This window comes from Athene cunicularia, assembly GCF_003259725.1.
Source record: "Athene cunicularia isolate RWA chromosome 5 unlocalized genomic scaffold, athCun1 chr5_part1, whole genome shotgun sequence".
NCBI lineage: Eukaryota > Metazoa > Chordata > Aves > Strigiformes > Strigidae > Athene > Athene cunicularia.
This window is the reverse complement of record NW_020799101.1, coordinates 29112095-29127204: the sequence shown is the minus strand read 5'-3', so window position 1 is coordinate 29127204 and position 15110 is coordinate 29112095. Positions and strand designations below refer to the sequence as shown.

At 35.7% G+C, this 15110-nt stretch overlaps 1 protein-coding gene across 3 annotated transcripts in view; it reads left to right on the top strand.

Annotated features, from left to right (window-relative positions):
- AKAP6 (A-kinase anchoring protein 6) overlaps window positions 1–15110 on the top strand; it is a 287672-nt gene that overhangs the window by 184528 nt on the left and 88034 nt on the right. For all 3 annotated transcript variants that reach the window (XM_026849466.1, XM_026849464.1, XM_026849465.1), the window contains one exon: window positions 12758–12906. In XM_026849466.1, the coding sequence (XP_026705267.1) occupies window positions 12758–12906 (149 nt within the window). The remainder of the gene's footprint in view (window positions 1–12757; window positions 12907–15110) is intronic.

Genomic DNA, 15110 nt, shown 5'->3' with positions numbered 1-15110 from the left:
CTGTCATCTCAGTTATACTTCCTAATATTTGTTTCCTTCCTGTTTGAAGGAAAAAGACTAAATTATGCAATTGTATAGTCACATGAATATTTGTTACACACATGTCATCTCTGGACATCTACATCTTCAGAAGGGTGATTTTGCTATTTTCAGTCTGCTTTAGACCTGGCTCCTTTTCCCTGCGAAATTAAAACTTTTGTTCATATCTATTCACATATCTATCTAAATTTAAGTAAAAATAGCCAACTGTCTGCTGTTTGTTGGACTCCTGGTAGCACAGACTACTGTAACAATAAATCTTGTATTAATTTGGCAATTTTAACTACATTCTAAATGAGAAATAATACAGCACCAAACGGGTAGTATCTTGTGTAATGGTCATGTCTTTGATGAAAATCTGTTGAAATCATTGTATTTACAAGATTACTGAGTTTAGGTCTCTCCGGGTATTAGTTGGCCCAAAGGCACTTAGCCAATTAAGGCTATTGGAAAAAATGAAAGCAATCCAACCTGAAGCTTTCTGAAAGGAATCTTTAACACCATTTACTTCTCTTGCTCTATACAGACTACATAATATAGCACTTTCAGTATTTTGGGTATACTTGGTTTGGTTTTATTGAGCTGGGGTATTTTTGTTAGGTATGAGGGAGAGAAAAAGGTTTAATTCATTGTTCAAATTGCAAAATAATATTACATAAAAAGCATCCTGAACAAGTGATTCTACAGTATCATTTTATTAGGGAACAAGGAAGAAGAGAGTCATGCAAATTCGGATGGATTTTTGTCAATGGTGATTTGAAAAGCACACCTACAAAGTTCTTATTCTGACGTTTTGGCATATGTACTCCTCCCGGAATGGTTGCTTTATGAATAAGTGAAGACCTTAGATGCTTTTGCTAAATCAGCTGTGCAGGTCTGGGCCTGAAGTCATGACGAGTTTGTAACGGAGGTCTTGGGGAAGAGTAAAACAACTGCAAGTACATAGAATGTAATCTGTTATACTGTGGTATTTTCAACAAAAATGGAAAGAGCAGATAGGTTGAGTCACATTAGACAGTCATGGGATAGAATGTGTGGTTTATTTTTTTATTGTTCATATAAGACCCAATTGTGCAGTCTTTATTCTGGCAAAATTCCCTTTTACACTGTGGAAAGCTTTCCTAAATACAGTATCTGAAGAATTTGAGTGCTGGATATTGGCTTTTCTTTTAAAGTTATTTTTGGATCTTTGACACACATAACATAGATGTGAATCAAAATCTACCTTAAAGTACTGAGATAAAAGGTTTCCACTAAATTTTGTCTTGCTAATGCAATAAAGTGTTATCACATTAGAATCCTTATCAAAGTAAGGTGTCTAACATGTTTCTGAAAAGGCAGCATTTGTGAAAAAAAAAAGTTTTTATTGTTAGAAAAGAGATGTTATTTTTGCTATATTTTAGAGTTTTAATTGTTCTATTACTTTGTCTTAGCCTTGAACAGTCTCTCTACATGAGTGGATTGTATCTTAATATTTTATATGTATATGTAAACTGAGGTTTTTAAAAATAATTTGATATCACATCTGGTTTTACTGCATGTTGCTGCATGTCTCTAGAGGCATACAGCATTTTTATTTTCAAGTAAATTTATATTAGTTACAGTCTCCAGCTGTTTTAGATATAGAATCATTTCCTGTTGGTACAGTTTCCAGGACAATTCCCTTTTTTTTCTTCTCTGAAGAATGAGAAATTTAATTTAACAAAGACATCCTATAATTGCCTTTGTATCTAGCAAGGTATCTAGCAATCTAAATATTTTATTTTATTTAAAACATCTGTCTACATAATATCATATGACTATACAAGCCTGTATCAGCCTTCTGAAAGACAGCTGCTGCCACTTTTATTTAATTTATAGGAGACCAACAAAATTGCTCCTTAAGATAAAGCCCGTCTGCCACTGAGTCATATATAAAAAAATTTTGCAAGATGAAAATTGCCTGCATTTACAGTTCTTGTTAAACTAATCTAGGTCTTTTTCAAATTTAGAAGCATCATTTTTCCTTTTCCCTCTGCCCTCCCCCCTCCCCCAATCACTATGGAAACATAGGATCTTTACATATACATTTTTTAGAAGCTCATTTTATTAAGATTGAAGGTACATTTCTTTTTAAGATGAAATGCAAACTAGAGTCGCATCTTAATTGCTCACTTGTGGGATCTATTTACCTCCTGCTATCTTCATTTTCACAAACATTTGGTGCAAATTATACTGGTCAGAATTTTCATGCAGTTTTTCAGAAAATATATAGGGAAGTGATAATGTCAATATAGATCTTTATCTGGTTTGTGTTACTAAGCTTTGTTTGCAGTGATTGTAAACTGTTTCTTTGTATGAAGCAACTCATACTGAAAAGAAAATGTTTAATAGATAGCATCAATTTAGGCACAGCAGCTGTCCTAGAAAAATAGACATAGGCATTCTACAGTATGTCTAAATAAGACAAGTTTACGTTTTCCAGGGAAGTAATCAAAATATTCCTTTTGGAGAACTAAGAGTATGAAAGGAAAATGTTTATGGTTCCCTACTGGCACACAGTTATGATTGACAGGAAAAGCCAACATGTATGCCACATGAGACATCTTGTTCAGGAACTTTCAGGAGGGTAGTAAATTGGTGTTGGCACAAACACAAAAAAATAAAATGACTTGATTCAGCAGTTTTCAATTCTAAATCCCCAGGCTCCAAAGAAAGAAGTAAATATTCATCAAATGATCAAAATTTATATTGATTTTATTCTGCATTAGCAGCTCAAAGTCAAGATTCTTGACAGGGTGGATGTCGGTTTGAATGATTCTCTTTGAAATAAGGATACAGGCACTGGGCTGAGTGCTACTGTGCATTCCTGAACCATAGGAAAAGACTATTAGAACCCTAGGAAGCTAAATTTCTTAAAGAACAGTATAAAGGCATGCTTGTTCTGTACTGTTTTGATAACTAAATTATTGTTATTAATATGTAAAATAATTCTTGTTGTTCCTGCTTTACTCCATCCTTTCCATTATCATCTAAGGACAACTTTTCTATAGTACTTCAAAGGGGAACAGTAGTTCATGTACTATAGTAACCAAGTTAATACCACTACTTCCAAAAGTAAGTGTATTTTAGAGGGAAGTGCTAGTCGGGCAGAGCAAAGGAAGCAAAGATTGTATCTGCACATTATACATCTTTAATTTTGCAGTTTCTGCCAGGGAGTAAATAAAGATCTTGGGGGAGAGGGTGGGGGAAGGAGAATGGAAATCCAGGGGAAGAGAATGTGAGCGTGAATACAGCACTGAAACACAAATGTGATGACTGTGATTACCGAGCTGTGAGATTTAATGAGAAAGCCTGTATTAGAGTGAAGTAGAAAATCATATCCATCACCTCTAGCCTATAAGAGTATAATTGGATCTCAGCCCCCAGCAAAAAGTAAATAAATAAGATATTGACATTTTTAACAAACTTAAATACATTGAAAATAAAAGGGGAAGTTTTCTCCATTACTTACAGTTGCAGTATACTTAGGGGTTTTTAAGTATCTCGGCTTGCATTAAAATGATATTCAGTGTCATAAAGTGGAAGAAGAGAATAGTGTGTGTTTGGGGGGGGGGTTAAATAAAGAGCAAAGTGAGGCAGAAATACTATAACTATCAAAGTGTTAACAATTTCCCAAATGTCCTAGGTGCTTACAATTCAGCAAACATCTTTAACAGCATAGCTTTAAAATTAAATTTTACAAACATTATGGGTAATGCTTTAATAGTATGCAAATTGCAATGAAGTCAGCAGTGGCAAAGCTGACCTCTCAGCAATACAAATATTTTATGTTTAAAACAGTTATCTTTTCACAGTTCCCTCTACCTCAGTAGGTGTCAGGTGCTTCAGGAGGCTCCTCGTCTGAGGATCATAAATAAAGGAGCAGCAGTCTCTGCCTGCTTTTTATACATGGCAAGGCAGTTGTGCAAATCAACATATTAAGCTATATGTTTTCTTGTTGCTATAACAGTTACTAATATTTTTACTAATATATTTTTAAATTTCCTCACGATTATTTTTTAAATTTTTGGTTTCTAGTTTTCTTCAAAAAACATATATCTCACATATATATGGATAGGAAAAATAATGTACAGATAAAAATACTTAGACTTCATTTCCCTGCTGCTATTAAATAAATTAATTAACATGTAGTTCTTCTCTTTCATAGTTTGACTATTCTCACTTAATATTGCAGTGGAGGCAGAGCCCTCTGTTCATTTCTGCACAATTTTATATCATTAATAGTTCAACATCTAAAAAGTTGTTGCAAAAAAAGAAAATTATAATTTCTCCCTGTAGGAAGAGAAAAAGTGATCTTAATTCAAAACAAAACAAAACAAAACAAAACACTTGTAAGAAAACATTCCCATCTCTAGGGGTAATTTAACAACAAATAGACTGTCTAGGCATGGAAAGAATCTCCTTCAATTTCAGAACAAGTGAAATAAGCATTCAGTGAGAATTTGGGCTTGAAAATGTTTGACTCTATTGAGGATCTCAAAATATTTGACTCAAAAAATACTGAATTAAAGGGAGACTTTAGCTCAAAACTGCAATTTTGTGAGTTGGTATGTACAGGAAATTGTGGAACTAGTTGTTATACATATATTTGTAATGATTAGGTTAATAAATATGAAACATTTCTCAAGCATATAGAAGTTTAAAATGGAGCTACTCAAAACAAATTGTTTATGCACTAGAAATAATTATTATGTAACATGCTCACAAATTATATAGTATTACATTAAAAGTTTTAAAATTTTTTTGGTAGTATGACATCATCTTACTAGCAGTTTCTACAGCATAAATAAGGGAATTCTACAAAATTCTTTGTTCAAGAAAAAAAATCAAAACATAAAACATGAATACTATTACAGTACGGTAAAATTAATTAAAAGTCAACGTGTATTACCAAAGTAACTTCATACCTTGCAAGTTTAAAGAAGTAAATAATTACTTTATATTTACTTCCAAGTGAGATTTTTCAATAGAATAAATTCAAAGAACTTGGAAGCCACTTTCTACAAATAAGTCATCAGGTTTCGCTTCACTGTAAGGCAGTACAGCTGCCAATGGTGAGAAAAGAGATTTCTCAAAAAATATGCACAAAGTACATCTCTGAGCAAAATTTCCAAGGAAAAGGCCATAACATTTCTATACTAGCTCAGTCATGCCTTCCTGGGATGTTTTGGGTAGTTTTCCCTAGGAGATATTGGTTTTGCAAGATCTACCTTCCCTCGTTATTTTTAAATAGAAATGTACGTGTCAATCTGCAGCAGAGATGGGGGCGAGGAATGTGCACCATCAGTCTGGAATTTCTCTTGCATATATGTGCTGTCCTGAATTCTGAACATTGGTACCTTTAACCTTAAGGGCATGGCCGTTGTGAATGCCCAGCCCTACAGATCAAGTTAGGTGCTTCACCTACATGGTTTGGTACTTTGAGAGGAGTGGACTTTTGGAAGTGTCAGTGCTTTGGATGAACAGCAGACTTTAACAATCTCTTTTTAAGCCACTTCATTGCTCTAAAAGTGCAAACAGAGGGAATGGTAGGAACAATCAGAACTGTGCAAATAGTTGAAGGTTTTAATTAAGTAAGATTAGGTTTACAATTTTAGCACATTGAGTAAAGACTTTCTGTGTCTGACTAGTCTTTCTTCTTCTTGACTACTGGGGGATCTTGAGGCTGGCCCAGAAAGTATTCACCCTTGTGTTAGAGTACAACATATCTCTGTCTGACCTCCTATAACAAAACGTTTTCTCTGCCAGACAGGAAAGAAACCAAGACAAAAGGTTCTGTTGATGAATTGCTGCTTTAATAGGACAGCTTCTTCTGGGTTTGTAAGAATGGGACTGTTTGGGCTTACAGTTCTTGTGGCATGCAAAGAGGTGTCACTGGAGGAGCTGGAAGGTGTGCACCAGTTTTGATGAAATGCTCTCTAACTGATATGTTGGTGGGTTTGGCTGGATCTGCATCCTTGTTAATTTGTGTATTCTGCCTGGTTTTAGCAAGCACTGTTCTGTCCTCCCAGCCCTTTCTGTTGTCAGAGCAAGCCTGTTCCCCACCTGGCTCCTGATTATTACAAACCCTTCTTATGTGTCCTGCCTGTCACTCTCTTGTTCTGCAGCCTGGAGATGTAGACTTGCAAGACAAGAAGAGCAAAAAAGATATTGGCCATTGTTCAATACTCATTCTTACAAGGACTTTTTTTCACCTTGCAATTTTGGGATGCTATTGTCAGAAACTATTCACAGTCTTGGAAGTCTCTGGAGAGGTTAATCCTTTCATACTTTTCTTCAATGCTTTTTGATATTTGTGATATAGGGAACTTCTCTGGGCACATAGCTGAGATCTGTTTGATGCACAGGGCATGCCATGCTCTTCTGTTGTATTTAATGTTGCACCGAACAGAACCAAAGGCAGGAGAACAGTTAGGAATTAGACACACGAGGTCCAGATTTTAAATTAACAGCATGATCAGGACACCTCCATGGATTTGGTCAGACAATGCCGCTGAGACCACACTACTGATTGCATTTGCACTCCACGGTCCTGAAGTCACAGGTCATGTTCCTAATCTTTATGGCAAACCAGCAAAAACCCTTATGTATTTCTGAAAGCCAAGGGAAACCCTGCAAAATGTTATTGCTGTTATTTATTGGCGCTTTTTTTCCTCTTTTTTCCTCTGTTATTTCAGATGGCTCTGGGAACTGCCTGAAGTTCTGCTTGCTATAACACAGCCCTACTCTATCTAAAATTTCATTTTATGTCTCCTGTGGACAGGCTTAAAATTCACGGTGATGTTACTGCTGTTACTTAAGCTCTACGATAAGTTTAAGTACCTTGATAAGTAAGAATGTTGTTGCGTTGTAATCTTGCTCATTCTGTGTGGAAGTTTCATATTGTTGTGATGGCTTTAGTACACTGAAAGACAAAGTGATAAAGTTATTACCAATATAAAAGCATTTCTGAGATTTATGATGATGAAAACACTTTGCTACAATTTTAACTGGTAACAAGCATGCCCTGATTAACAGAATTAATTTCCTGTATGATCAAAACACAGCATGTCCTTTGTAATAGGACTATCAAATGTTCAGCTCTCACTAAACATATTTTATGATGTAGGATTATTTTTTAATCTGATTTAGTCCTGAAGAGGATGTGCAAGATGGAGGATAGAAGAGGCAGGGGAGACAGAAGCAGTAAGGGTAACAGACTATGAAAGAAGTCAACTGCAGTAAGATCCCTATTTTATTCATGCAGAGGGAGAGGGGGAAAAAGAGAAAAGACAAAACCCCCAGAAAATAAGAGTTACCATCCTGCTTCAACTACAAAACCAAATGCCTACACATAGGGTAGAAGCAATAGTTCCAGGAAGTCGCTTGAAGTCCAAGCAGCCTAACACTGCCAAGTGGTGGCCTCGACGATCTTGAAGGTCTTTTCCCACCTACGTGATTTTATGATTCTGAGATTCTGTTATACAATGCCATTTAAAATTCTGGGGTGACTTCTAAGTGTTTTCAGCAACAGAAGACCTGTTGGCTGGCTGTGGGGATGGAGTCGTGGATGATCAAGTCTGTCTGTATAAAGTCTTTGGTCAAACTCTTGCCTGCCAAAGAACTCCTTCTGTAAGCTACATCTCCATGGAAGATATTTTGAGCTGTGTAGTCCTCAACATAATTTTATTCAATAGCTGCATCTGTGACAGAACCAGGATCTGCTTCATGTCCTGTAATAAAGCCTTCTCCACAACTTTATAATATGGAGAAATAGACAGAATATTGTGACAGAAAACAACAAAAAATGCTTGAGGGCACAGGTATGACCACATAAAAGCTACTGTGATCAACTTACTTCTGGTAAGGAATTACTCCCAATTTTATCTCTCAAGAAATTCACCAGTTACAAAGATATAAAGAATACCAAGCTGGAATGTGAATTATTTTAGAATGGTGCAACTGAGTATGCACTTCTATAAAATGTACATATAGGTGAGCCTTCTAAGCCTACATGCTGCACAATGCTATCGGACCACCTCCTTGTTTGGTGGAAACTGGAACTTGTGCCTTAATTTAAGACAATGTTTTTGTCCATCTTAAATTCAGCTAATGGCAGAGGAACTGAACTATGTCTGGATTTCATATGTAATTCTATAATAATTACAGTCTAGTGTGGCAGTGCTATAGCTTTTCTACAGCACTGTAGAGAAAGGATAATGCAAGATAGGATACTTTCATAATTCAACTGACTGTGTTAAAATTTGTATATTTAAAACAGAATAGTTTGCTTACAGTAACATATTTCATAACAAAAGATTCGTGCTCCCTAGGAAACAGTGTCTGAAAATAATTTCAACACCAAATCAATGATATTTATTCTAGTATATTCCAATATAAAAATTTTTTGCAGCAGAACACGAGCTCTGAGTTCTCATCTCCAATTTACATTGGTGTAAATTCTGAGTCTCTCATTTGACACCCTGTATCCAATATAACCTTTCAATCTCCTTCCTCTCACAGTAACAGCCATTATCCCTTGTCTTGTCTTTCTCCACTTCAGAATAAGGTCATTCTAACATGTAGGTCTAACAAGAAATACAATGTATTTTCATTGATTTGTATTGTTGCTGATTACCCCTTTGTGTTTCTATAGTGTTCTGTATAGTAAAGGACATTCTATGTTGTCATGCAAAGCCAATCTGAAGGAACGGATTCTGCACCCCAGGCTCCCTTGGTTTATTTATAAGGTTTTGCTTTTTTAGAAAATGAGCTTTCTGACAATAGCCTTGAAAATATTTACCATTATTAATCTATCACTAGAATTGTGTATTTGGCAGTAGTATAGAATTTTTTCACAGTTTTTCCCCAGAGACTACTGTTTTTTCATAGGCTTGTTCAGAGACTGGATCCACCAAGCTCAAGAAAATGAGATCATTTTGTCATTTGTTTATTGGGAATATCTCAGTTTAATTTACAACAGAATATTTTAAACTGATAGGACAGTGACTGTTAGAGAACCTGTACAAGTGCGTAACCAGACCATCACCAGCATCTTTATTGTGTTTTTTGCTGCAAAAATGGTCACTTTGAAGAGGACCATGATATGAAAAACAACTGCTGAGTGTCATTCCTTGGCACTTATCTTCCATGTTCAGTTTCTCATGGATTCTGACTTGCTGCATCCTCTTAAAAAAAAAAGAAACTGAACTCCACTTCTAAGACGGGGTACTAAGAGTAAACGAATGATTGCCCCACTCAATTTCTATTACATATATTTGATATTATGCATATCTCAGTAGACATCCTCAGGTTTTCCTAGATATCCATGTCCATACAGGAGTGTTTGTGATCGATAAATTTCTTATAGTTGTGTTAAGTAACAAGAAAGAACACGTAGGGCAATATGAAAATACACACTTAAAATACACTAAAGGTGAAGCAAGTGGCTTTTCTATATTTGATTAGCCATTAATAAAGTTACTACTTTATTCTGACAGAATATTGCAAAACTAGTCCTTCATTATCACTAAAGATTTTAAGTTGAAAATAAACTGCAGTAGATCTATTGCATATCTGTGCTATGTACTTACTTTCTAGATTGTGCCGTGTGCCTGTTAGTTCAGCTTCTGCAGATGTAGGTTTTTGAGACTTAAACTAATCAATAACTACTCGAGGTCTTCAAAGCCTGTTTGGATTTGCTGTTGATATCAGTAGAACAGGGACAAAAAAAAAAAAAAAAATGCTGAAGTGAAACAGTAAGAGAGATTGAATTCATACAGAAAAGAAATCAGAAAGATCCATCTGAAACTCTATGCTGCCTGAGTTTGAAATGCTATGAGTATTTGCAATCGTTGAAGACAGAAATTGGGGTTAAAAAAAATAGTTGATTTGTAGAGGGATCATAGTTCTGAGATACAAGAACTGGGACACAATTGCTTGTATTCAGGATTCATCAAGTATGATGTTGATGGACTTCATAATCCTCAGTACAAGAGGGTCTTATAGCTGTGAGGAAGAAATAGTGGATTCTCATTCATCCCTCTCCTATATTTACTTACCCTTTCCATCCTGGTTTTCCTTTCCACCACTACTCTATTTCATCCTCCTTTTTCTCCCCCCGCTTTTCATTTTCATTAATGATTTGCCTATTTACAAATATTTTTGCAAATGAATAGAGAATGAAAGATCTGTGAAAAGCTTCTTTCTTTATTTTTCCAATTTATTATTTTAAAATATAGAGGAAATTATAGGGAGGCGAATTAGAAAATGCCAAAAAAATGTGTATCTCAAGTATTGGGATAGTTGTGCTATTTGAGAATAGCGTGTGTTCATGTAGTTCAGAGCTGAGTTTTAATTCATGTATGTGAGATTCCAGAGTTTAGACTACATGTGAATTCCCTCCTTTCGGAGTACTGGGGGTGGGGAAAGAGGGGGTTGTATACATAATTTCAACACCAACCAAAAAACTCCTCAAAAACCCACCCAAAAAAACACTTGAAACCCATAGGGAAAAAAAAAATCAATTTCCTACCTTGATTTCTAAACCCATCCTGAAAATTCAGGGAAATTATTTACTTAAAAGTTTTCCACAAGATTTCACCTCTAGGCTGAAAACAATCACAGAAGATTTTAATTGATAATGCCATAGTTTAGGAAAGTCTGGTCACTCATAAAAGGGCTTTAGACTGAGAGTGTCATATCAACAATAACTAAAATAAAAACAAGCAGTGAATAACTGCTTTCTGGTAAAGAAAGTAAAGAACAAATTCATAGTCTTGTTTGGACAATACAAAATACTCAGCTGGAAGACTATCCTTACTGGTTAAGAATCCTTCCAAAAATGAAATTTGATCAGGAACTATGGAAGGGGATTGTTTATCAACTTAAATGAAAATGCACTTGGGGTTAGAAGGGGAACAGGAAGGTGATGTTGTCTGGGAAGGTGATGATGTTTTATTTATGTGCTGCTTTTGGTAATGTCTGAGTTATATAAACAGCAGTTTTAATTACAGTTTCTGAAAAAGCATGCTTTATAGGTTTCTCAAACCTTAATGTTTTACTCTCACAGTGGACAGTGCCAACTAGCTTCTTCATTGGTAACCCTGTGTGGTTTCTTTTCCCACTATTTTAGACTACATATGAAAGCCTTTTATTTTATTTATGTACACCCTGAAAGTCTTGCTTGGTTTATTTGGAATTTTTATCTTCTATCTCCTTGGAAAACTGCTAGTAATTTTTGTTGGGGTTTTTTTAATTTCTCAGAAATGTATTGCATTTTACTGCCAAACATAGCAAATCTCACTGCAAGAACCAACCGAGAGAGAATGCTCTAAATGTGAAAGTTTGAAAGAGAAATTTTAAAAGGAAATAGAATTTCCAAATCAGCTACATTATTACTCAGCAAAAATTGCACCAAGGCAAGACATAAGCAAATATATGTATCGTTACCACATGCTTATAAAGACATTCCAACTTTCCTTCAGACTTTCCCTACTGACATCCTTCAGTGCCTGTTTCCCTTCGCTTGCTTGCATTTTTCCTGTATGTTGCAGATTTCCCTTCTCTCTAGCCCTTTCACTGCTTTCTTTTTCCATCTGCTGTTGTTCCATAGACTGGTAATTCTATCATGCTGTCAGCAGCCAAGCAAACTTCACCTTCCTACCTCCCGCAGTAGAAAATGCAAGAGGGTCCTTATACAACATTTCCTCTATTCTTGTTGCATTTCCTTGCCATAGCACCAAATAGTTAAGCAGGAGCTCCCCTACTAATGGAAGTAAGAGTATGTAGTAACACAGAAGTAGCAGTTTTTGAAACATTATCAGAATTTGTAATGCGTTTTTCTTGCAGTGAAGCATATTAAAAGAAAACAATAGCATATTGGTCCCAAAGCACTTTTGAACCTGCTCTACCCTCTGTTCTTTGTCCTGTTCCTAGGGGCAAGTGTGACAAAGAGCAGATTTCATCCTTTTATCATCTGGTTCTCTGAGCCTCAGAATCAAACTGATCACCACAGCTGCAATAAATAAACTGTCTATTCAATAAGTTATGATGCCAAATATTATTCAACATTCTTCTGGCCAGGCACAGAATCTGATGGAAAACAGCACATCTCACTTATTGCCTTTTTTCCTTGCAATTAAAATTGCTGAGTAATCAGTGGATGCCAGATATGGGAAAGCAGAATGCGAATAATGCCAATTGTTTGCTTTTGTTTATACTTACTATGTAAAACAAAAATACCTCCAGCAATATGGCTTTCATTAATTATGAAGCACAGGCAACGTGTTAATAATATCAGTCTTGATGCCAGTAAGAAATATAATTTTATGTATCTACCTGTTCTGTCCTAGTGCATGATTTCTAATATCCTTTTTATTCATGTCCAGAGATTTTTACGCAGCATTTGATTGGATATACATCTCATGGAATATATAGCACATTCTTTGATAGAAACCTAAATAGTTCAGTTCTAGCATTTGGGAATACACCGTACTTTTCTCTGACTTAATGGTTCGGCCTTTTTGTCTGTCATGCAAGGAGAAAAATGATGGTGTGAGTCATTTGGTTAAAATGGTTGCAGTCCAAAAGTATTTGTTTAAAATGCATTCTTTCTGTTGGTTTTTTTTTAAAAAAAAAAAAAAAAAAAAAAAAAAAGTTCTGTTGTGTTTTTTTTCTCTTTGTTTTCTTTTTCTAGGCTGAGGTTCAGCTATGCTATCTGGAAGCACAAAGAGATGCTGTTGAACAGATGTCCTTAAAGCTGTACAGTGAGCAGTACAACAGTAGTAGCAAGCGAAAGGAAGAGTTTGCTGATATGTCAAAAGTTCACACAGTGGGAAGTAATGGGTAGGGAACTATTCTTTTTGTTGTTTTATTCTCACTGATCTGTATTTTTTTTTTACATGATATACTTTTTCTTACTTCTAGTTAACCAGGATTTTTCTTCCTAGGCAAAGAGGCGGGGGAAAACTCTCTCTCTGTATTTTTTTTTTTCATGTATGAATACAAAAAATAATGAGTTCTGGATAATTTATTCAAATCATGGTTTGTTCATAGGACTACCTAAAATTGTCTAATAGCAATCCATTATTTTGATTTTTAAAAATGTAATGTGATCTTCTGCTTCAGGTTTTTCTCCTCCAATGGCTTGGTATCTTTTGCCAAGGAAGCATCATTATAATGTATTAATAACTCTGCAAGACAATTCTCTATCAGCATTCTCTATATTCACTTTTAGTGACTAGGAATTATTAGTGTGAAGCCATTCCCTTACAGTTCACCAGTTCAAACATCCCAGTTTTGTACTTGTAGAAAGCTTTAACTGTTTTTCCTTTACGTGGTCTTCTCAAGTCTGTTTTTTAATAAATGTAAATACGCATACCACACACACGCACACACACACACATATATATGTAAGTATGTATATATAAAAGCACTCTTTCTTAATAGTTTGAGCACAGTCTTGGACAAATTAATCACTAGACTATGCTAAAATGAAATCTTACCACCCTCCCTTTTTCACAAGCAAGAAAACTTGTAGTTCTGGTTTAAGACTTTTTCTTGAAGGTCTTTTGAAAACCGTATCTTCCAACTGCTAGCTCCCCTAAATGAACATAAGAACACACCTGTGAGTTCATAATAGCATGGGGTAAAAGCAGGTCAAAGGAGTCAACTAGTGCTCATTGGGTGCATCCTAATTCTGAAAGAAATTTTCTCATAACCAGCAAATACAGTAGAACTTTTGCCTGCAGTTTCCTATGCAAGGAAAGTCATTGACCAAGATTTTCATAAATTCTGTATCTCCAGAACTTCCTTTTCCAATTGTTAACTCAGCGTTGAGGTCTTGGAAACACAGTTTTATTAAATTACCGACTGTAAAGATAAATGAGCCTTGTAAACATCCCCTCTTATTATACGGAAAGATGACTGTTTTAGAAAAGTTGATGTGGGCTAATTATGTAGGATTACTGAGATCTTGATTACATATGCAGAAATCTGTCAGATTCTCAAACACGCCAGTGCAGCTAGTGCCAACCATAAAAATAATTTGTTCAGAATTGGTGTGTATATGTATATGTATATAAATGTGCACTGGGGGCTACATGTTCAAAAACAGCTTCTAATTTTGCAGCCACAGTTGAATGTGAGCAAGACTTAAGGTTGGAATTTTGTGGGGGATGTAAGACAGTAAGACATCAACAGATATTTGATTTTATTGAGGATAGGGGATATAAAGCTTTAAGCCTCATGAAAAAATCCAGTTTGTAACTCTAAATACCACATGTGTAAAGCTCTTAAATGCACTTGTTTGCACTCGTAATTACATGCTTATTCCTGGGAATGGTAATCTACTAGTGTTCCCTACCATCTATGGGCCCGTATGGACATCCCAGACCTTAGAGGCTCAACAGTGGCTTAAGGGGCCAAAGGACTGGAGAGAAACAAATACAATACTATGTATTCAGCCATTATAGAAACTAGTGTGGGCTGAATTCAGATGGAAAACTTCCAGTTGAACCAGTCTGAGGTATTGTATTGAACACAATGGAAATGCCTTTCTGCTATTTGAAAACATAATTGATAGAACATTTCCCTACTGCATAAAAGCTGTGGACATAAAAACCTGTGGACAGGAATTCCACAGTAGGATGACCTAGCTAGAGACTGAGATCTCTGCAGAGAAGGGGCCAATTGCATAACTGGGAAAATTATGGTATCTATCCATTAGCTGTTGTGGAAGTTTGACCTAGGAAAAAGAGTATCCATAGGAAGAATAAGAGTTATTGTAGATGGATAATTGTTTATATAGTGGGGGGAAAGATTTGAGAGGTGGCTTTGTGTAGGAAATAGCTAAACTGAGATGGGTTAGGTAGTATCTGCAGATTAGGGTCATGCTAGTGGGTGTGTAAAGAACAGGAGCTTTCCTGCAGAACAGTGATCTTGTTACAATGGCAATAGAGAGGGTTTACATGTATCTGCATGGAAATGGCTAAAGTGACAATGAGAGGAGGAGAGGAGAGGGGAGGGGAGGGGAGAGGAGGGGAGGGGAG